This window comes from Amphiprion ocellaris, chromosome 5, assembly GCF_022539595.1.
Source record: "Amphiprion ocellaris isolate individual 3 ecotype Okinawa chromosome 5, ASM2253959v1, whole genome shotgun sequence".
NCBI lineage: Eukaryota > Metazoa > Chordata > Actinopteri > Pomacentridae > Amphiprion > Amphiprion ocellaris.
The window spans coordinates 23,336,295-23,360,551 of record NC_072770.1 but is presented as its reverse complement, the minus strand read 5'-3'; the positions used below and the strand labels follow the sequence as shown (position 1 = coordinate 23,360,551).

At 39.5% G+C, this 24,257-nt stretch overlaps 1 protein-coding gene across 2 annotated transcripts in view; it reads left to right on the top strand.

Annotated features, from left to right (window-relative positions):
* mdfi (MyoD family inhibitor) overlaps window positions 1-23,410 on the top strand; it is a 33,411-nt gene extending 10,001 nt beyond the window's left edge. For both annotated transcript variants that reach the window (XM_023267222.3, XM_023267223.3), the window contains exons 3-5: window positions 7,346-7,489; window positions 18,421-18,786; window positions 19,621-23,410. In XM_023267222.3, coding sequence (XP_023122990.1) covers window positions 7,346-7,489; window positions 18,421-18,786; window positions 19,621-19,874 — 764 coding nt within the window. In that variant the 3' untranslated portion in view covers window positions 19,875-23,410. The remainder of the gene's footprint in view (window positions 1-7,345; window positions 7,490-18,420; window positions 18,787-19,620) is intronic.
* The last annotated feature ends 847 nt before the right edge of the window (window positions 23,411-24,257 follow it).

The window sequence follows — 24,257 nt, the reverse complement described above, 5'->3', positions numbered from 1 at the left end:
ATTTAATTCCCCTTAAGCCTGTTCAACAGCAGACCGTTTTTGTCTTTAATGAGCTTACACTTCTTCATTCTCTCCCAGCAACTATAATCTCTGATTTTGGACATATTCCAGTACAGCACTCAGTGTGCGTGTGCGCATGCGTGTGGTTGTTACTCATGTTATAGGGACCACAGTCTGTTTACACAGTAACATTATGGGGTCTTGTTTTTCTTATGGGGACATAAAGCACATCAGATAACACAAATGATCAAATTTACAGTGGAGACATGTTTTGAGGTTAGGTTTAGGGTTATTCAAGTAGTACTGATGGTTAAAGTTTGACTAAGTCTCCAGGAAATGAATGCAAGTCAATGTAATGTCCTCTGAAATCAGCAAAATACTGCCTGGATTGCAGTGTAACGGTTGCCTCTTTTTTCCTCTTCATTTTGTCTGTATATCTTTTTAGGGACAGATAAAAACCACACCACTGCTGTAGCTGTGTGTTCATCTCTTTGTGTTATCCTGCATCTTGGTCAAAACCCCAGTGGTTGTATGTGGTTTCAATCAGTTCCAGTCATTATTGCTGGCCAGTGAGCTACTACAGAGTCTTCTTCACTAACTCTGCTCTGTTAAACATTATGGAGCTGAGCTGCTCCTCACCTTATCTCATTTAGTCTTCTTTACTGTTCTCTATCCTGTCATATTTATTTTCAAGCCCAAAGAGTGCGCTTTCAGAAATGATTGAAAACAAATGTCTGAAATATTGCCTATGACAGTTATCTGATGTTTTGACATTCTTTTAGTTTTGCCCAACCACCACCAGTCCAAGCACCTAAATATACTCATAACAATTATATAAAACAAAGGAAAAAAATTCTTTCAATCGACTCATCATGTAAGAGGACAAATAATCAGAGTTTCAAAAGTTGTAAAAGAGATTCAGCTGAATTTTCTGTCACTATATGGTGAAGATTTCACTTTATTACCTCATGTGTTGTATTTGTACATGCATGTTTCCTTCTGTCAGATAGTGGGTGGAAAGGCCATATAAGCTATGTACTGTATATCTTTGCCAAAGGGATGTATACTCCTCAGAAACCTGCCTTTGTGTACACATTAGAAGTCTGTGCTTTCAAATAAGTAATAGTGTAGAAGCTGGATTGAGGTAGTTTAAAAGGAAGCAGGTAAACTCAGCTCAGCTCTCTGTTCTCAAAGAACCAGCCTCCCCATCCGAGATCATACCCAGAGGAGCAGAGCAGCAGGATGTGCTCCCCTTCAGGTGATGCAGGATATGTCACATCGTTTGGTTGCTCATATAAATAGTGTGTGTGCGCGTGCGTGCGCGTGTGTTGTTTATGCTAATCATTACCCTATGTGATCCATATGTTTTTGCTTTAATGGTTAACTGTTTGTTTACTAGAAGACTGAAATTCCTCTGAATCGCCCCTACAGGGCCACTGACACGTGTACATACACCAAACTGAAAGCACACACAGACACGCACACACATGAATACACACATACACACACAGGTACACAGTCAAGCTTTCGCAAACAAATACACATGCGCACCCACACGTGTAAACACACAACCAGATCTCCTCAGCAGCTCTTGATTGCTCTGGTCTGATTTTAATTAGAGGCTCATCTTTCTCAGATCTCAGAAATGGCTCTGAGGTTGAGCGGTTTGGTGGTTTGATGCTGGTGCCAACACACAATTGGTTGAAGGCCTGCTTGGATGGCACCATGGGTTTGGTGGGAATGTGGTCAGGTCCAACAATCGTGGTTTTGAACGTTTACAGAGAGAAAGCTTTGACTAACAAAGTCACAAGACCCAAATGCTTTTAACCCATAGTACCCCACTGGCAGCAGAAGTCTAAATACATGACAAACTATGCTACAGAAACATTGAGGGTTCATAAGATCAGATGATTGAACACGTACTCAGTAGGAATGTGCAGATGTACTAATATATAGATACTTTGTCTACATATTCATCTTTTTTTGTTTTTAAGATGTTTTTATGGCATTAATTGATAACGGTGCAGTAGAGAAACACAAAATATGTGTTGCGACATGCAACAAGACTCTGTCCAGCTGGTAGAGTTAGTTAGGAACTCAATTGATCGCCAGTACACTGTAATCAATTGGCCATTTAATCGCCCCTTTATTGTACAAGTTTAACATTATTTTCCCTACATTTGAACATTTCAACTTCATGATTTTCTCTTACGCTTTCATCACACAGTTGTCTTAGCTTCAGCAAAATCTCTATTTCTTAGATGAAGTAATCATGGATTTTTCTTGGAATGAATGTTGTGAAGTCATGGGATATTACACTGAATCACACTGCCCTTTCCCTTCCTGACGTTTGCTTATGCCAGGCTTTTGTACGGGTTGGGTAGTGTCGTAATTGCCTCCAAAAGCCACTTCCAAAGAATGTGAACAAAACAACGCAAGACGATGACTATAACTAATAAATGCCACCTAAAGCGCTTTTTGCTTAAATTAAATTACTGATCTCAATATTTTCAAAAACTTGCCAACTGTTTAATGTTATTAAAACCAGTTGTTACCCGCCAGCACATGGTGTAATATTAATTTTTTTTATTATCTATTCTCAATATTTTGATTAAATGAATACCAGCTGCATAGAACAATGGATGATTATACTTAACTGATGAGGCTAATTGATAATGGATTCATTGACTATTGGGATTAAAAATACAAAATGCTTAAACATGTATTGCTATTCAATGACTGGTTTGCTAGAGGTAGGTATATTGTCTTTATGCCTACATTTACAAATAAGGAATTCATGGGTAGAAGGATGTGATAATATGTAGACATGCACTGCTTGCTAGTGATATCCATAGCCTAAAATACACACACGTATCTTGAAACTATGTCAAGGGTATCAGTGCACACTAGTTACTTTCATATCTGAAGCAGACTGATAGACTGTAATAGATACAACATGGGCTTTGGAAATGCCTTCCACATGCAGGAGACAAAAGTGCGTGTGAAAAGAGCTGGTACTAGATAAAGGAAGCTAAAACGGGAGTGTGACTATAGAGATGAGTGACAAATTAAAGAAAAAACCTGACCGTTGACCCCTACAGTGAGGGGATCTAGTGGCTTTGTTGTGCTGCAGGGGGGAATTTGCTGGCATGGTTTGGGTCCACTTGTCCTCTGAGAGTGCACTGCAATCAGTAGAAAGTTTTTCCAAATGATCTTCTTAATCCTATGATGAAACATTTCTAGCCTGATGGGAAATAGTTTATCCAGGATGACATAGTCCCCCTTCATAGGGCATGAGGAGTCACTGAATGGTTTGATGAGTTCAAAAATGATGTAATAAATTTGCTATGGTCTTCACAGTCACCAAATCTCAACAAAGGTGGAAGATTTTGGACCAGCATATCATCAAAACACCAAATGATTGAATAGCTTTTCTTTGAGAATGGTGATCGTCCATCCAGTAATGTTCCAGAGACTTAAAGAGTCACTGCTAAGGTGCAGTGCAGCTGGTCTGGCACATGGTGGCCAAACACCCAAGACACTTAATGGTGTTTTTCCTTTAATTTGTTGCCCATCTGTATGTGTTTTGTGTGTGGGTGTGTGTTTGCGTGTATTTGTGTGTAGCACTGACCAATAGAACAGAACAGCAGGAAGTGCTTCCCATCCCTTCAGGTCCTGTTTACGTCTTCTCCAACTTTGCATACTTAGACAACCCTCCACATACAAAATGCCCGCAACGACACACTTGTGCTCACATGCACGCACACAAACTTATGAAAGCGAAGGCAAACATAAATTTTCTGATGCTCAAGACACTGCTCCTCTTCATCAAGGCCCAACCAAGTTACATAAGCAAGTGATTCAGACCGGCACCTTTGATATAGTTTGTATTCTAGGAAATACAGATAGTGTTGCTTCAGGCAGACTGAGGCTGACTGGAACTCAGCAGGGTTGTAATATCTTAGAGTCTTTCCTTTTCACTTCACACAATAATAGTGCTATGCTTGCCATTTCAACAAGACAACAGAACAGACATTCATAATAAAAGAATCCGCAATGTTAACAATATTGTTAGTAAAGTAAAAAAGATACTCTGCAAGTTCCAGGTATAAATCAATAATACATTCATTTATTAATAGTATAATGGAAATGAAATGTTTGGTTCTCTTCTTTGTTCATGTTACAGACACAAGAGCAGCTGCACATACTGGTTAAAAGCTTCACTGTGTGATTTTTTTCAGCTTTTGTCAGACATGACAGTTCAATATTACAACGTGAACAAACTATATAGCTGTTATCATTGTTAGCTTCGAGAATTAATTTAGCATTTACAATCAGGTGTATTCAATGTATACAACACATTGCATTAATTATTATTGAACTGAATCTATTAGTATGATGTCACCTTTCTCTCTGTATTCAAATTTGTAAAAGTATTTAAAAAGTAACAAAATCAAAGAGATTTTGTTTACAAAGGAAAAGCTGAAACAGGATGTTTGGAGCATTTTCTTGCTTTAAAAATGTGATGTTTAATTGATCACACTGTTGTGGAATATCAGTGCATCTCTAAAATAATGAAGAAAAATGATTTAACAGATTCCTTTGAGTTATAATGTCTCTGCATAAGAAATTTGCAGTACTCTAATTTGATTATCAAAAAAGATGACAACTAGTAATATTGGAATATAACCCAGCCTTAATTTTCACTGTAATATCTTAGTAATTAGAAACTAAATGTGCCCTTTCTTAAATATATAAATGGGCAGCTCTGTCATGTGTAATGAAATATATTAGCATTTTTATATGGGACTCAGCAGAATCAGCTGATGATCAGCTAGTTGGTGTTAATGACTTCAAGTTCTTGCCTGTACCTTAGTAACTTTCATGTTTGCAAACCTTCAAAAGTGTTTCTTCAGCATCCTCACAGATACCACTCCAAAGTGTCAGTAGCTGTATTTGGCAAAAATAATCTAATCAGATATCTTGATTCTGCCAGCTACTCAGCTCATTCTTAAAGATTAAGGACCGCCTATCAGATTGGACCAAATAGGTTAATGAAAATGGGCTTTTTAAACAAAATGGTGTTCTGAAATTGAATCGAATTCTAACATGTAATTCCGCCTTGCTTTTGATTAAGAGAAAATCATCAGTAAAAGTCAAGATTATCTCAATATTGTTCAAAACCTTTTTGCAGGTTTGTGATACTTGTGATGCAAAAAAGTCAAAATTCTCAGTACAGTAAGTTGTAAAATAGTCCAACAAACACCTATGAATATCAGACAAACAACATTTATCAATGTATATGAGGTGTAACCTCACTGTATATGAAGCTGTTATGCCTCCTAATAGCAGAGATTATAGACCAGGTCTTTCCACTAATAAAGAATTAGCTGAACCATCTTTTTTGTTATTTATTTAACATTTATGCTTTTTATTATTTAAAATGCATGTTCAAAATATTCACCATGTATTTGTGAATAACATATGAGGTATATTTGTTTGTCTATTTATCTGTTGTGGGTGATTTGAGGGTCTGGCTGTTGAAAGTGGATGTTTGTATTGTTTTATTGTGCTGTTGTTTTTTTTTTTTTGTCTCTTCAAATAAAAACACTGAAAGTAGTCTGACTCATCGGATGTAGACTTTGGATATAACACTGCCATTTCCAGCCCGTATTTCATAGTTTCGCCTCCCTTTCTGTTTTCTGTGTGCTAGTTTGCCATAGGAAACAACAACCACCTCGAAGAAGCAACTGTCGTGCTGAAAGTGGCTTTTTTTTGCAGAGGATTTAGGTTGTGCGATTTGGCAGGCACTTGTCTTTTTTTTTAAGTTAGCCATTTAAATGACAGCATTTGCATCCCTGCATGCAAATGTTGTACCAAAACAATCACCCTTGCTGCTATTTTGCAGAAGCACCATCACTGCATCCTGGGCTTTGCCCTGCCAAAGATAACTGATTGCTTTAAAGAAAAACAAACAAGTTAGTGTGTTTTTCCCCTTATATCAGAATGATAATGAGGTGCAGCTGGACATTCTCCAGCACAGACACAGCACTGTGGAGATAGATGTAGCTATGCAACTTTTAATCTAGTCCTATTTAGAGCAGTGGTTGTCCAGACTTGACAATCCTAAAAAGTTTGTATGTGGATCAGAGTGATCCAATCCAGTGCTGCTTTGAAAAACTGGCACATAAGAAAAATTGCCAGATTCTGGATAACAAAACATATGATTTCCAAATTAGGACCATTCTGATTCAGATTAAACTTCTTGAACAACTGTGCCCAGTTTTTTGTTTTCATTTGGTCATTGCAAAAACCACCTCTATTCTTTTGCATCTTTGCTTTTACTTTAAAAATCTTTACAGTTGAGATAAACTTTGTAGAGAAAGTGTACTTGTTTATGCAAAAAAGTAAGAGTTAATGTATAGAGTTATGCCAAGTATGCAATGGAATATATTGGCAAGAGTCGAGAGGGAATGTGAACTGGAGACGAAGAGAGCGAGAGGCAGGGGACAGGAAAGAGAGGACAGATAGAGAAGTGAGGCAGAGTGGATAGAGTAAATAAACATAGCCGGGAAGTGTTGAGTCCACGCACAGGACGTGGTTTGGTTTGTGTGTGTGAGTGTGTGTGTTTATCAAGCCCAGCTGGCTCCCATTTGCCCAGGAATGAGTCTGCACCTCTCAGAGGCCCGCGCCTGCCTGGCTTTGAAGGCCTCTGTGCTGTGTGTGTGTGTGTGTGTGTGTGTGTGTGTGCACGTATGCATGTGTGTGTTTGTATAATAACAGCTTCATTAGAGGACTGCATGGGACCATGGAACACATAAAACACCCAGACACATATTTACTGTATGTACATTATGTGTATGTCCTCTTATGTGTTCATTTTAAACACACATCCACTCAAACAGACAACCTTGCACACACACACGCATAGACTCACACAAATTTCAGGTTTCACAAGCATGCACAGAGACCCCAAAACAGTCACAAGGGGTTGGATTTAACTGCTTCCAGATGCAAGTTTAGGACAGAGCTCACACCAACACATAGACAAAATCTTCTGCTTTGTTGAAGTCAGCAGTACTACTCTGTTCAGATTAATTAAGTGTTGGTGGATGGGAAATGACCTGGGAGTAGACGAGTTTACTACAAGTGGGGAAATGCCTCACTGTTATTTTCTGATGTTTGGAAAGAAAACTGGAAATCTAAAACACCATCAAAATAAACTTTCATACATAAGTGCACGCAGCGAATTATCTTATAGCATAAATCTAAAACACTGTGGTGGGTTTTAATGTGTCTTAACTCTGTGTGTGTGTGTGTTCCTATTTATGTATTTGTTTTGCAGATGTGGCCCACACCTATACTGAGCCCCTCATATTGAGGTCAAATGGCACCCCGGAAAGGTTGCGAGGTGGCGATGGAGACAATCGCATTTCCAACAGCACCTTCTCACATTCAACGCTTACAACACCCAGTAAGAGTATCACATGTAAGTAACGCACCCTCACACACACACACACACACACACATTCACACACTGAGACACACTCACTGAGAGACTGGTGAGAGTTTTATTTCCATTACTGATCACTGGTCTGATGAGTCACATTGTCCTGACCTTTAACAAATACATTTGCACACCCTGCAGAAATAGGTCAGGTAATCATACACACAGACAGAAATATCTACATTGTCAGCTAAGTAGGTTAAGTTTTTGATGTCTTCATCCCAAATCTACACACTTGAAATACCCTTTCACACCTTCTTAAGTTTCTCTGCATTTTTATTCTCTCCCTGTGTGTCTTTGGTGAAACTGAATATTACCATGACAACAATATGTGGGCGTGACTAGCGCTGTGGGTTTTGCTTCCATTTACTAGTCTCTGTGAATTGTCTAGGGTTCACTGGACATCTTGGTCTTTCTAATCAAAACAAATCCCACCAAATTGTGTCAAACTTGATCAATGAAAATGCAAAGTCCTGAGGTCACATACAGGCTAGTCTGACTCACAGGATTTAGAGTGTGGGTAAAAGCCTGCTAGTGGCTGCACATTTCACATGATTTTCTACTCCTCTTCCATCATTTCACTCTTTTCAAAATCCCCTTCACTATGTGAAACAACAACAACAATCTCCAACCTGCGGGCTAGCAACCTACCACACTGAATACTTCAAGTTTTTCCACCAAAACAATTGCTGTTGCCCAATATAATTTAGATTGGTTTAAAGAAATACAAAAAAGCCAGAGTGTTTTTCCCCCCTATAACAGAATGATATTGAGGTGCAGTCAGACCATTCAGTGCTGCAGAATGATCTGACTGTGCGAGACTATTTTCTGGCCGATTTGTTCTGCTGCTTTTGCTCCCTCACTCCACCTCTGTCCCAATAAGACTATATTGTTATATAAATCTTCTTCTTATGTTATAAAGGTCTATGCAGGTAATTCCACATTAATATGGCCGTTTTTCCACATTTGTCATGTATAGTACAACTGGTTTGTTGCTTTCACGGTCACCTTATTTAACTACAACATGATGAGTCTCCTCCCTCATTGTCCCCATCAGAAACACCACCAGTCTCCATCTTTAGCACAGCTCTCATGCTATCATTAGTTTTCACTTCTTTATAAAGTGCACACTGAAGATGTGCATGTCAGTCACTAGTTGATCCAGTCCAAGTAAACCCCACATAAGAGTACCCTTAATCAAATTCCCCCAAAATTTTGTTCCTGTATATTCAGGCTGCAGTGCTCTTGTGGTCAGACAGAGCACAAACTTTTGAGGCGGCGCAGTTGTCAATGGAAAATTGTGATTTATGGCAAATTCACCTGATTCACTTTCCCACAATTTGTCCCATTTGCACAGCTTGACATTGAAATAGCTTCACTTTGTCCAGCTTGTCAAGTTTAACCCACAGATTGGGCTCGTGTGAGATGATTAAAACAGAATTATTTAATAAACAAAAATATGACATTGTCTGTCTGTGTCTAGGAGAATGGACTGAATCACACAACATACTATTTAGGATTGTTTCACTATGTTCCAGGGGTGAATTTTAGTCATTTTTATTATTACAAATGTCAACGTAGTGTGTGGTTGCATCGCATGCTAACTGGTTAGAGGTGCTTTTAAGCAGCGAATCAGCCTTGCTGCCTGTCATTCCCTTACTCTCATCCCCACATTTCTTACCTCTCTCCATTGCTATTATCTAAATAAAGGGTATCCCAAAACAAATGAAGGCAAATACAAGAAAAATTATACTAAATGGGATTTTTTTTTTTTACGTTTTTGTAACAGAAACAAAATTTTCTGTTTTGTTTGAAGCCACTGTTTATTCCATTTGTGAAATTCTTCCACTGATCCAAGCCAATCACATTTTGCACTGCTGTAAAATGCAATAGCTATTTGGCAATGGCACCGGAGTGAGAAAAACTGCAAAAGAAAATGATGATTAAGTCTCATAATCTTTGTGCTTTATTTGCACTCAGCTCTCTACCTCTAAACTACTCTCCAAAATGTCCAGCTGTCCAGTCATTACACTCCACAGTGGGTGTATCAGCAGCTCGCTGCTGCAATTTGCTGACGAGGAGCGTCACAACACCTAGAATTTCTCCCTCCAGAGTCATATCACCAACCAACACCACCCTTTTCACTCCTTCATATTACAATTCCAGCAGCTATGTCTCAGCCAGAGAGAGACTCTTTTTCACTCTCCTTGATGTGCTTCAACCCTCTGTATCAAAGCCAAAGGTTACACAAGTATACCATTACCCCACCACATTTATTTTTCTTGCTTTCACTTCACTTTAAAATAAGAGGAATCTCAACCTAATTCTCAAAGTAGCGCTAGTATGTCATTTACTTCCTGAGAAGATGAGACTCCACAGTAATAGCACCTGCAAAATTCTCATGAAGTCGTCTCAGTGCTTGGCTACGAACCTAAAAGCACCGTTAAAAAGAAAAAGAAAACTCTCTACAGTGGTCTAAATCTGTCCTTCCTGTCATGCAGACACACCGAGGGACGGTGTATGTGAATGAGTGATGAACGAAAGGAGGAATTTAGGGGTGAAAAGAGGGTTGAGTAAGCTGACATCTGAGCATGTGTTAGAAAACTAGGAGCTCTTTTCCTGGAATCCAGGGCCAGCCATGGGTGACATGTATCAACACACAAACCTGCCCCATCATAATAGCAAGTTTGTGGTAGCTGAATAACCGGCATTTCAGGCAGGAAATTGACAAGGAGGTGAACTCAGTGTGTTTGGATGTAAGTAAGTGTGTGAATGTCTGCTGTCTGTGTTTGCGCCTTTACCTGTCCTGTCTGCTGTGTGAGTCTATTTTCAGGCCCGGGGTGTGGAAGGCTCAGAGGTTTGGGTCTGATTTTCTTCCTGCTTTTCTCTCTCTCTCTCTCTGCTTTATTTTACATCCCAATAAAACCTATGAAACCCACCAGCTCCATATGCTGTGTAGAGAGGGTTATGCAACTGCAGTAGGCTTGAACAAAATGTACTGCCATGCACACCAGTCTTCATTGGCTTTGGTTTTGCCTTCATGTGCCTCCTCCCTTCATCCATAGCTTCCTCCCTCTGCAACTTACACAATCACACATGTGTTCATAGGACCTGAGCCGCAAACCAAACAGTGCTAGTTTCTAAACTCTATCCCTTGCTCAGGTAAATACTGACAGCTCATGGTTGTTTGGCTGCATAATTATACATCATTCCCATTGGCTCTGGTATGCGTCTATTTTGTTTTTGTCTGTGTGAGTAGATTTGTGTGTTTTCTCAACACCTCACGAGGCGCTATCAGCACTTTAAATATGGAGTCTGTCATCTGTTACAGATCAATCAATCATCTGGGTATCTGGCCCGGTAAAGAGCCTGTAGACATAAAATAGCTGTGACTCAGGTCTGTGGTGAGATCATGGCTGTGTGGCATCTGTGACTGTGTGAATGTGTGTGTGTGAGGGTGTTTGCAAGTGAGAGCGTGAGGAAACAGAAGCATAAACTGAAAACTCCTCCAGTCCATATGTTCTGTCTCACAGTGATGACATCACAGCTGCAGTATGCGTCTGGACCAGGGCCTGTGACAAGCTGTCTGAGAACTATGTGCAGAGAGGTCTGCTAGCATGTGTGAGTGTGTGTCATGACCTGAATCAAATGCACACACAAACACACACACACAGCAACACACTTGAGTCAGTGATGTCATGAACACAGCGCTGCCTTTGACGTCACAGTCACAGCAGGTTACACATGTTTGCAGATGTTTAGCTGCTTTCACTCTTTTGGACTGGAAACAGTGACACATGGAATTAATTACTGATGGGATCACAGTAGCATTTATGATACTTCCAGTTTGCTTTTTTTTTTTTTTTTTTTAACAGTTTCAGATATTTTCACAAAATGAGATGAATGTAAATGAGAAAGAGGAAGATGAGCCATTTTACTGTATGAATGTTTATGAAGGAGGGCATGAAAGTAGGAGAACTGCTGAGTGGAGCTGCTTGTTATTATCTTGTCATCAGAGGGGAGGAGTGTGCGATGTGTTGTTGTCGGGAAATCTAGCAGGACTGTGACATTGCTTTTAATTAGAGACAAGTCACTGGGCTGAAACTGTTTTCCATCTCTGTTGCCCTGACTAAATCCTCTCTCACCTTCTTTCTCAGCCTCTCTTCTTTTTGCAACCGTCTTCCTCTGAATTTGCTCATTTTATCTTGATCATATTTCAAGAAAGACTCAAGCTCACCTTTTAGTGATGCTACAGGTCATGTCAGGGGTCATGTGGGAATGAAGTTGTTGGTTGATGTCTTGGGTCAGTGATAGGTGTTGCTTTATATCATGCTGTTCCTGCATGCTTGCCTTGCTTTTCTTCAAAATACAATCCTTACCCTGTCCCTCAAATGTTTGTTTCCATTTATTTGTCAAATTAAATTTACAGAAACGAATCAAATGCTGACACAAAACAAAAACTGAATTAATTGTTTTCGGTGTGTTGACGTGAATAAATCCAATTTCTGTATTTGTGTAAAACCACAGAAAGACCAAGAATGGGTGTTTTTTCCGGACCGTCTGGGTATTGGGCAAGTTACTGTTATCCTTCTGCGTCAGCTAATGTCATATTTCATGTTTTCAAAACAAAAACAAAGAACTGTACTTGGCAATTTACACAGCAAAATACAAAAGACTAACACGCACGCCTGTTTTTTGTCTGGTATAGAAAAGCCTCTGCTTCAAACATGTGCAGGCATGAACACATCAGTCATCCTGCAATCAGACAACATTGTGCGTGCTGAGATTGTTTGAGCCCATGTAAGTTAATGCATTTAAATGCTTTAGAAGTGGCAGAGAACATTTCAGTGACTTGCACTTCAGGCTGATTATTTGTTTTGTTTATATTTTGAATGTGTTATAACTAAAGCTTTTACATTTTGACAATGAGACAAAAAACAGGCGCAGGTAGTGCTGTTTTGCATATTAGTAATATAAATGGTGTCTATTATAATGTTGAGCAATAGACTGCACATTTCTAGTGTGTCTGTCCAACTTCCAGCAATTCACAACATCAGTCTTAAATGGGTTCAACTCTCAGAACCCTGAGCAGTTTCCAGGTGTTTGTTGCTACTGTCACATTTCCACTCACGGTTTGATCATTTTTCACAGTAATATAAAGTCCTGTCCCTCTATGGAAACAGCATAACCATGGCCAGGAGTAGACAAAAGTCAAAAATGTCTTCTGTACAATTATAATGCCACAAATCATAAAAGGAAAAAAGAAAAGTTGAATTTCTTTGATTACTTATGTACACAATTTTTCCAAGTGCTTACAGGTTTTACAAATAAATGGTGGCTCCACATACTACAAGTATTTACATGTTAAAATGTTTAAATTCTTTCCATACTTGTCTTCTATCTGATCTGTGTAAACACAGCCAACAATTCAGCCCAGTTCAGTCGATAAGGCTCTAAATTTTTGTGTCTGCTGGTTGCAGCTTTGTCATGAATGGTTTCATAGTTGTGCTTAGGAACACAGATTTATTCTTTTTTCCTTTTTTTTCCTTTTTTTTACAGAATCTGGTTATTGCAAATGATCTATTATTGGTGAATTTTTAAATAAGACATGTAGAACAAAAAGATTTAGAGAAGCTATAATGATTTTAAGCTTAGATTTGGTTAAGTTTCCAGACAGATGAGTAGTTCAAGGTACACTGGAAAGTTAAAAATCTGATCATTCTGTTTTTACCGTTTCTGGCTCTGATAAACCATGTAATTCAGTTAATTTTTAAAGACAACCTGCCTTTGAAACCCACCAGCAGGCTTTGGGGTTTAGACGGTTAAATCAGATTCTTTTAACACAAATGCAATTGCATTGAAATCAAATCTGAATAGTTAACCTGCCTTTAAATGTTTCTGTTGCATAAAGGTGGTGCTGTGTTCACATCACATTGTATGTTCTGTAAGTATGAACAGGAGAAACTCTTTCATACTGTCTTGGTGGTTACAAGTGAAGTTTAGGACTTTGTACATAATTGTGAGAAATCCATCAGAGATATCAGGTTAATCCACACTAGTCAACCCACTATACTTCCAGTAACTGAGAGTAACTACTTTAGTTTATTATGGATTGTGTGAATTTCTCAAATACATGTAATGGATAAGTTTGGGTGCAGGTATTGTAATACTGTTTGTAAAAAAAGATATGTTTGCTAGAAGTTGCAAGATTGTAAACAAATGTTTTTGAATTGAAAGTTTGAATCTTTGATCTAAAACTGAGTCATGTTTTTCTCCTGCTCATGCCTCATTTTGTTCTTCCAGTTTTGTGCTTCTGGCTGAACTTTCACATGACTTTTTCCGTGTAGTGAGTGGGTGCAACTAAACAAGCCCCATTAACACTGCAGAGAGTTCTGTATAGCAGCCAAAAATGTGGGTAAGTCTCATTGAAAACTATTTTACATAGCGTTTAACAACACCAGCTTATCATTTTCCCATTCTCACAGTTTTACAGTAGTACTTGACACTTGGGCTTTGGCTTGCATTTAAAAACAATACAGCTATGCAAGAAATGCCCAGAAGTGAGTCAGTTGGTAATATGGGATCTGGGGCGAATTACAGGCACTTTTGAAAAGTTTGAGAGGGTTTTGATTGCGCAAATGTTGGGAAACTAAACTTCTTTTGTGCCAGTAAGCTAAGGCCACAGTGTTCTGTCTCTTCATTATTAAATGCTCCCATACTATATACACGAAACATACAACCCAAATGTATTATTTCATACTTCAGTGCTTGGGTGGACACATAGATACTTACTGCTCTGTTGTGCCTGATAATGCGTTTGCGTGGAGTTAGTCATAAGACAGATTTGTGGGGGAGTGCATCATCTGCACATCCTGTCTGCATGTGTTGCTTATTGATTAAGCTGTATTCAGGATGTAGATTTAGTCTGATGACATAGTTTTACTCTCAAGTCTACAGTTCAACACTTTCAACAGTTAATGATACACAGACAAACTGCAAAGTAGACAGTTTGGTAAAGCAGCTGGGATCGAGACAGACAGAATTCACAGTCATTCTGTTGACTCATTCGAGCAAAAGATAAGTAGAGTGCGAGCAGTTCTCTGGTTTGGGATGGGAGGTGTGTAAGTACAGGGTAGCTGAGAACCGCCAGGAAAGGAGGAAGAGGCGGAGGGTGTGTGAATGTCAGTGTGCTGCTGTATTCAACTGATGGTGACTCACTAGTACACACTGACTGGCCAAACACATCTGCACGGACATGCATGTGCACACACACACATTGTACAAGAGGTTGCAGGACCCCCAGTAGAATACGCTGCTGTGTTAGCGCCACACACGCACACTCTGTGGTTTCCCAGTCTCATCATGTTAATTCCGCAGTCATTTGGCTCTTTATTTGCTGTTATTTTTAACTAGGTCCCACTGCTGAATCATTGTGTTTATGAGTCACACCCTTGCATCCTCCTGGTCCAAAAATGCACAAGCAGCAACCCATTTCTCCAACTTCGTCGTTCTGGCTCCATCTTTCTCCCTGACTTTCTTGATCGCAGACAAAGGGACCTTGTTTTTTTTCTCTGTGTGTGAATGTGCATGAGTGTGTGTCCGCACGTGTTCTTGCATGCATATATTTGTGTGTGCGAGTGGCCTAACCTCAAGCTCTGGTTGGAGACAGTCCTGACTCGCCGTCTCTCTCTGTGTCTGTCTGACTGCCAGATCCGCCTATGTGCTGTGTTCACACACACAGACAGACAGACAGACAGACACACACCACAAACTCATGCAGAGTATGAATTTCTCAACAAGTCAAAATGCCCCAGAGGAAAACTAAAGAGGATTGTGAAAAATCTGTGCACACCATCCCTCCCCTTACTTTAATCCCCTTCTTCTCTTACTGACCTACATCCTGGCCAGTTCACGGTGTTAAAATAGAGCATTGTGCAAAAAGACTGAAAGCGAGCAACAAGAAAGAGAGAACAGGAGGACACAGAAAGAAAAGAGGAAAAGAGAAAGACATAATACAGGAGAGCAGCAGGTATTGACTTTTGACATACTTTAGAGGAGAAACTATGGCCTCTTCTCACTAGCCCTACATATGCGGGCACAGCTACACACTCATGTATACACACACTCATGTATACACACACACACACACACACACACACCACACACACACACACACACACACACACACACACACACACACACACACTGGCCCTGCAGCTTGCCAAACATCTGGAGCAAACTTAGAAAACGCTGAATGAAAGAATCCTTAATAATACTGGATTGGTTGTGTGACCACAGCCATCAGCCAATCAAAACAAGCCTGGTTGGGTTATCTGTCTCCGAGTGGTTATCGAAGGTTTGATTTTATTGCCAGTCATGTTTCATAGGTACAGATCAGGGTCACACTCTGTTTGGCTCTCAGTGCAACTGTATATGTGTGTCAGTGCTTTTGTTTTTTTGTGGGTCCGTTGTACTCTGCTCTGCCCTGTTAAGTCTCACCACACCTCTCCACACCATATGCTTTCAGGTTACAAAAAAATTTAGGGCCTCAGTAGGATGGTATTAAATACTACCATAATATATGAAAACCAGGCTTCCATTTTATTCTTATTTTCAGGGTGTGTGTTTGGCTTGGCAGTAGAGGTGAGCTTTTTGCCCCCTTCTCTCTAGTTGAGTTGTTAGTACTCAATAGTACTTGGAGGTAAAATATGCCATGTATGCTGAGCCAAGATTAACACATGTGCATGTGCTCGAGTGTTTGTTGCTACTGTTGTATGAAAACTGCCTTCTTAAAAATATCAGGTACTGAAGAGACAGGTTCTCCAAGAGGCAAAACCCCTCTCTTCCTGTCTAACACCCTTTTCATTTATCCTCTGTTTTTTTTCCCGCAGTATCTTGCTAGTTGTGTAAGAGTCTAGACAAGTAGGATCAAGGGTCAGCTCAGTAAATACATAGCTCTTCTCATGAGCTATTGCCTTTGGGGAAGGTTTTGTAATTGGACTCAGTTTCCCGGGGCCCCCCTCTCCATGACACTGCATAAGCACAACTCTGTACACACACTGAGAGGCCTCAGAGCTGCACACACAGCAGGTGCGTTATACATTCAAGCTGGTGAGTGTGCTGACATGCACACATGCTCACACAACGTGTTTCTGTCACATTAATATAAATGCTTTATAACTTCATATCAGTCATTTAAAATAAAAATTTTTATGTTTGAAATCTTCAGTGTCTTCAGGGAGTGTTACTGTATGTCACTAACTCATCTTGAAGATATGATCCCTCTTTACAAGAAGCATAACAAAAATAATGTTCAGCTGAGCCGTTTAGTACAACTAGGGCTAAATTCATTTAGTCATATAAGAACACACTCTGATGAACATGAAGTTGTTTCCATTGTTAACGTGTCTATATGTTGTTATTAATATGGTAAAGACATCATGAGAGAAAAAAGCACCTTGGAATAGAATAGAATAGATTTTATTGTCATTTGTACAGGTACATTAGAGTACAGGTACACTGGAATTCTTTATGAGTTTTCTTGAGTCAGCTTTATATACAAGAAAAAATAAAAAAAGAGTTAAAAGAGTTTTGTATGTACCAAACCTAAGAAACCAGTCCTGACTCAGCTTTCCATTGTGTAGGTTCTAAGAGAGTCAGAAGGGGTAGATGGAGAGAAGGGAGATTTCATAGATCCGCAGATTCTAAAGGAAGGAATAGTGTAGAGTTCCACTGAAGTCATTTTAAAGCAAGAAGAGAAAAAAAAATTCCAAATATATAATTTTATGGCACAGTGATGAATATTTATGGGATTTATTCAGTGACCTGAGAGATATGGAATTCTGACAGCTGACTAACCCTCGAAACTGCGACCATTTTCTGGGTGTTTTTTTTTCTTTGTTCCTGTTACATTTTTCCACACTGTGGGTTCATTTTTCACTGAAATACAAAATCCTGCACCTCTATGGGAACAGTGTAACCATGGCTAGACGTGCAGAGACCTAAAATAAAAATTTTCTGTGCAGTATGACACAGTTAGGAAGCCATAAATCATTAGAAATAGAAATAACAAAGGCTGGATTTCTTTATTTACTTTATAAAAACTGGAAAAAAAAAAACTGGAATGAATTAAAATATTGCCACCCCCACTATAGGTGTTACCAGTATTGGGGGGAAATGGTGACTCTACATACTACATATGTTTTACTACTTACATGTTTAGTTGGTTTCCATTCTTGTCTCCTATCTACTCTGTGTAAACGTGGCCTGCAGTTCAGCCCAGTTCAGCTGAAAAGTCCCTGAGTTTTTGAGCATTGGTTGCAGCTGTGTCACTAATGTCTTAACTTTTGTGCCAGACAGCACAGATTTTTCTTTCTTTTCTTTTTTTTTTACAGAACCTGGTTAGAGAAAATGGCATATTTTTAAATAAAATCTGTAAAATAAAGTGGTTTTGATGAAATATCACAATTTTAAGATCAGATTTCAACAAGTTTAGTAGTGTAAAGTAGTTCAGAGACTGTGAGAAAGTTGAAAATCCTTCAGTTCTTTCTGTTTTTTCAGTTTATGGCTCTGACAAATAACGTGTAATTTTGGCAAGTATTGCAAAAATAACATGCCTTTCACACCCGCCAGCAGATTTTTGGGTTCAGACGGTTAAACACTGAAGTCTCTGTCAAGCAAAACTGTTGAAACTCTTAAAATGCGAGAGTATGCTGCTTGTCTCCATTTTATATCGCATCGAACACTGAAAATCTTCGGACTGTGCATTGTTTGTCCCACCAAAGGTTAAATCATGTAAAATAATCAATACAGCAACATCACAGCTCAGAACTGAACTGATCTGAATACATGTTGATTTAAAAAGTGTTTGTGTTCAGCCTACTGTAAATCAATATATTTTTGTTTTTCCACAGCTCAACCAGTTGCCAGATCCACGCCTATCCACCATACCCAGCCATGTCGGTCGCAGCCCAACAGCCAGCTACGCAACGGAGCCAAGAGCCACACACATTCCTCTCACGCACACTGTCCGCATCACACGCACACGCCTCACATACATGCCCTCCAGTCCAACGGGGTCAGGAACGGAGGCCCTCACGAGCATCCTAAGCTGGGCTCCCTCCCGAGAGGCGGTTCATCCACCTCCTCATCCTCGTCAGCGGGACCCAAACACAGCAAGAAATTGCAGTCCAACCCCTCCATCACCTCCCAGAGCAGCAAGAGGAGCAAGAGCAGCTCCAAGAGCAACAGCTCCCAGATTCCCACCGAGGCACAGGACGGTGAGATACAGATACTAATGGAGAGACTGCAGCAGGAAGGGATGGAGGGATAGATAGCAAGGCTCAACATCAAACATTTTTCCCATTGTCTGGTCAGAGTGAAGAAATCTGACCTCTACTTTCCTCTAGTGTATTTTCTCAGACAAATGAATTTCAGAAAGTCAACAAAGAAGTTCCGTGACTGACTTTAAGTTCAGTACTTTTTACCCACCCTAAAGTAGTCATGTAAATTGCTTTTAGAAGCCTTTAACAGCTGCAAATGCTGACTGAAAATTGATTGTTGAAGAACTAAATTCATCAAGTTCTGAAATATCTCCGTTTGTTATCCGTGTCATTCCTTTAATCACTCCTGATTAGCAGTGCTCTATTTCCTCCTTTGAAATTTAGCTTCATTCTGCCCCCTTTTATCACAGTCTGAGTGGTTGTCAACTTTTCTGCTTTTAAAAGTGAGTGCATGAGATCCACCACACTTGAAAAGTTTTGACAAATTGAACGAATGGTAGCAGTCTTTTTCAGCTCAAGGTAACCTTTAGTTAAAGGGACAGCTTTTTGTTTTCATCAGCCTGAAAAGTAGACTTAAAACTACATGCTGTCAGAAATTTTATGAAACTAACTCTAATAGTTAGAGCTCTACACTCAGGAGAGTGAACACTTATGTGAGAAGAGAGGTAATGATTGAAAAGCAGATTTGTTGAGAACAGAAATTCACTTTTTACTCTCTCTTAATCATATCATAGGTCTTTAGTTTCATGCAAAGAAATTGAGAAATTAAACTGATCATATTAGAAGAGGCGAATCTTAAAAATCTTACTCTGGCCATCTGTTTCTCCCCAGACTGCTGTGTTCACTGTATTTTGGCTTGCCTCTTCTGTGAGTTCCTGACTCTGTGCAACATTGTGCTGGACTGTGCCACCTGCGGCTCCTGTGCGGGGGATGACTCGTGTTTCTGCTGCTGCTGCGCGTCGGAGGAGTGTGGCGACTGTGACCTGCCCTGCGACATGGACTGTGGCATCATCGACGCCTGCTGTGAATCTGCAGACTGTCTGGAGATATGCATGGAGTGCTGCAGCCTTTGCTTCTCCTCCTGAGGTCCCTTAACCACCACCTACATGGGGCAAAGTAGGTGTCTGCTGTGCATTCCCACCAGTCCAGGAACAACTTCGACCAGCATCTTATCAGAGCTGAGAAGTGCAACACCTTGTCTTTTTTGCTTGAGCATCGTGGTTCACAGTATATTGGCTGGCCTAGTTGGCTCTGCAATATGTCCAATGTTTCCTACAGGGTTTGCCAAGCAAAAGATGTGACCTAATGCTGAGAGCAGTCACTGGTGAGTTCTTCCTTCCTTTATTGATCACACAATGGGACAGTAACCTTCCTTGCTTTGTCTTTGCTGTTGGTTCATTGCTGCACAGCTGGATGTATGGTGCAGAGTCAGTTCCAGCTGTGGACTGTGAGTGTTTGCCAGGCTGTACAGACAAGGCCTCTGGACCCACACTGAACAAGCTATTATTACAATGGAGCCTCTTGTGCCATCTGATTGACTGGAGTTCTCCAAGCATGAAAAATGACCTCCAAAGGCAAATGAGAAAATGGCTCCATTTAACCGGATTTTAGTGTTTCTGTAGATAAGAGCAGCAGCATAATGGGAAAATGGACGCTCAGATCTCACTAGAAACGTAGCCTGTCCTCCTGTCCTTGGCAAGGTTAAAGTCTTCCAGTTTGATTGCTTACAGTGGCCTTTGTGACACACACAGTCCAAGTGGGAGATGTTGAATCCACCGCTGTCTTTGTCCTTGTTGCATTGTACAAAACAGAGGAAACACATGTGGCTTGTGGCAATATTACAGATCTCTTGTGTTAATATGCGTCTTTCCTTAACTGGCCTATTCAGAGAAGAATGATGAGAGCTTTGTGCATCAGCCTGGAGATGGGTGCTATTAAAAGAGTGCTGTAAGTAATGGACATCACAGAGTGAGCGGTTGATAGCATCAGCAGTGGACACGTTCTCTACTCCAGCATGTGAAGGGAGAGCATTGATAATCAAAAATCTCTCCTCATTTAATGTTTCTCATCTTGTTTACTTTCACGTTTGATTTGAGAGGCTTTGACTGTGTTCAGTGAATTCCTGCTCATCTAGGAAAGGACTGGAAGGCGTCATCTCCTTTTTAATACATTTCATTTTTCTCTGTCATTCTTGCTATGTGAACAAATGGCCTTGGCTTAGCTTAAGGCCTGAATTTCCAAGTAGGTTTCTTCGCCTTTACCAAATCTCTATTAATCCTTGTTTTGTAGATTTTAGTTAAGATATTTGCATTTCTCCTCTAATGTGAAAATCACATTTCTGTGTTATCGGGTTTTGCCGGGCTCTCTGTAAAGCAGACATTGCTCAACATCTAATTTAATTCCTTGAGTGAAAATCTCATGACATTATGCTAAGTTAGATCCATATGCTTGTAGTATGAATGGTACACTTTTGATAACAGGCCTGCACTCTCATATGCTCCGGCGCATACCTTCTCCAACCCAATACCTCTTGAGATGTCACCTAGATCTGTTGTGCATTTTAAAATGACTTGATACAAATCTCTCTCTTCTCTGATGAAATATTGTTAGAGAAAGCCTTCTTTTTCTTGAAAATACTAAAGAGTTTGCTCTTACTGGACCTTAGTTTCTAGACCTATAATTACTTGTACATATAAGTGCTAATGTGCTATGCTAATGGGGCTGTGTTTGATTAAAACCCTATTTTAAGGGTTGAAATCCAGCATTGACAATGAAAATATACTACAGTCGTAGTCAACTTGATAACACCAAAGCAGATAATGCAAGTGCTGTTTTACAGCTTGCATTTTCATCCAATGCAAGGAATTCAATTAATGCTACTTGAGAAGATATTCTGACTCTTCATGTCTGTCTGATATCACTCTGGATCTGTTTTGGGACACGTTCAAACTCAACTGAGATAAAATCCTGGAGCGCCCTGGAAAACAATGCAATTTTTTTTTTAAATACAGAGAGATTTATGAAGGGAGAACTGATTATAAAGCGTAATAATGTGTATAGAAGTGATAACTATGTTATTTGTTTGTATTTGCAAAATATTCCAAGTGCAGATTCTAAAAATGGAGCTTCATCTAGGGACCTGCCCTCTGTCACCAGACCAGAAAAACAGCAAGTGTACATTGCTATAAATCTCCCTGGTGTGTGCAAAGGTAACTCTTGAGTTTCAAACCAAAATTAAAACTGAACTAAAGTAATTTGTCAACAGTAGAGGACAAATTAATAGTAGAAACATGCGCATACCTACGGAGAGAGCTGGCTAATGTTAGTGTATGACTGGGTGGTACAGCTCATCTACCTGTTAGCCAGGAGTGTCATATCCAACACTTTACCTTTCTATCATTTGGTTCATGCAAGTAAGAAAAGGAATACACATTATCATGTTTCATACAGCCTCATTTTATGCCTAAAACAATAGGTTCTCTGTTTTTGACCAAACCCAGTTGACATGCTGTTTCCTGTCATTTATGGCTGTGCATAACCACAGCCTCACTCCAGCTCAAGTTTCAAGAATCTTAACACTATGCTGCAGCTCCACCCTGGACTCAAACCAAAGGGCCAATCATTTAGGCCTTCAAAACCAGGATAAATCCAGCTTTAATTAATGGGAATCTCACCAACAGGCTTCTCTGCGAACTTATATTTAACTGATTTGATTTTGCTTAAATTCCTGCACCCATGCTCACATGAGTGTCATAAAAAATAAAAGTACATGTAGTGAAAAGTATGGCTTTGTAATTCTATTTTTAGCAGTAAATCATATCAGCATGTGAGAACATTAATCCTCTTGTTGGTGTGTGAAGTGCAGTAAGAAGATACAGCAGAGTTTGTCAGCATTAAAGTTAGGTTGCGCTATGCAAAATATATCAGGTGAAGGAACATTTTAATAAAGTCTGCTTTTAAAAACAATAATTTAATTTAATGGTGTCCAAATCTATTTTATGACTTGATCATGAAATACTACTTCATGTTTTATACCCTAAGAGGTGTTTCACAGTTCGAGGTGAATGGTTCAACCTGGAGGTATCGCTGTTTACTTGGTCTGGTGATGGAGAATCCTGTCTGGATGTTGAAAGTTCCTAGATGAACTCTGATCCTGACCTTAGATCAATCTCTGGAAATTAGAGATGACTCTGAGATGTGGATCTGATGTTGTGTTTGTCAGACAGGTCATCATCTCATTTCCAAATATCTCCCTTGTATTAAGTCAAGCTATTACAGTAATACTGGAAGAAAAACACAAGTTTACTTTCAGTGATTTCCTTATTCAGTATTATACGTGTTTTTATTAGAATTACATTGACCACAGAAATGTCTGACTGTTGACTTTTATGGATTTATTATGTTATTATAAGACGGAATTCGGACGTTTATTTAAAGAGCTGGCCACCTCTGCTAATAGTCTGAAAGTAATCCTAGCCCAGCTGAATTGTTACTAGACTGTAGTCCACTATAATGTCATTTTGTTTACACTACCCCCATTTAATGTCAGTTTGAGTTGATGTCCTGGAAGTCGCATTAACATCTCTTTGTTTAATACTGAATAAACAATGTGAACTCCAAACTGCGTGTAGCATTTATTTTCTATGTTCCATAACAGATAATTGCTGAATAAATACTCCTGCTAGTCTATAGTAATCTAGAATACAACAAATGTAATGAAATGAAATTTAATCACATAATAGCATAAAGAACTGCTTATTCATCACCTGGACACTGCTGAAAGACAAAAATTTAAGATACAAGTCGCACCATTTTTACACTTTTGAACACCCACCTACTCAGCTTAGAAAACTAACAGTCACATAAGAAAGTATTAAGACTTTTAAAGTCTTCTTTTTGTACTCATCATAAATTTTAGATGCATAGAAATAGCATTTTTCTATCAATTCACATCCAGTACCCCTTACTGACAAGGTGAAAACCTGTTTCCACTTTTTTTTTTTTAAATCACAAATTGGGGTATTGGAGCTCATCTGGCAGAGCAGACAGTAAAATCAACTAAACAATGTAGAATTCAGCACAGAAAGATAGCAAGTGTTGCTGAGGCAGCCAAAGCTATGGATGTCCAACAAACACTGCCTTTAATAAAGCAACTGTGTAGCAGAAGTGGTAGATTTTCCTCAGTTTTCAACATTGTTTTTCACTGCTGTATGTTCTTATTTAGCCATTAATTTATTGCAACAATCATCTGTAGCATCAGGAGATTTAGCATCAGCATAACTCCACCAGATCGTCTGTCTGTGCGCTCTCAGCAGAGAGAAAACAGGGAGAGGAGAGAAAGCACAGCAACACTGGGGCTCATGCAGAACAGAGCTCTTTAATGTGTTTTTTTAAAGGATTGCCAAAGTTGTTCAGTAGGAATGTGTGTCCAAGCCAACACATCAATGTGTGGAGAAATGCAGGGGACT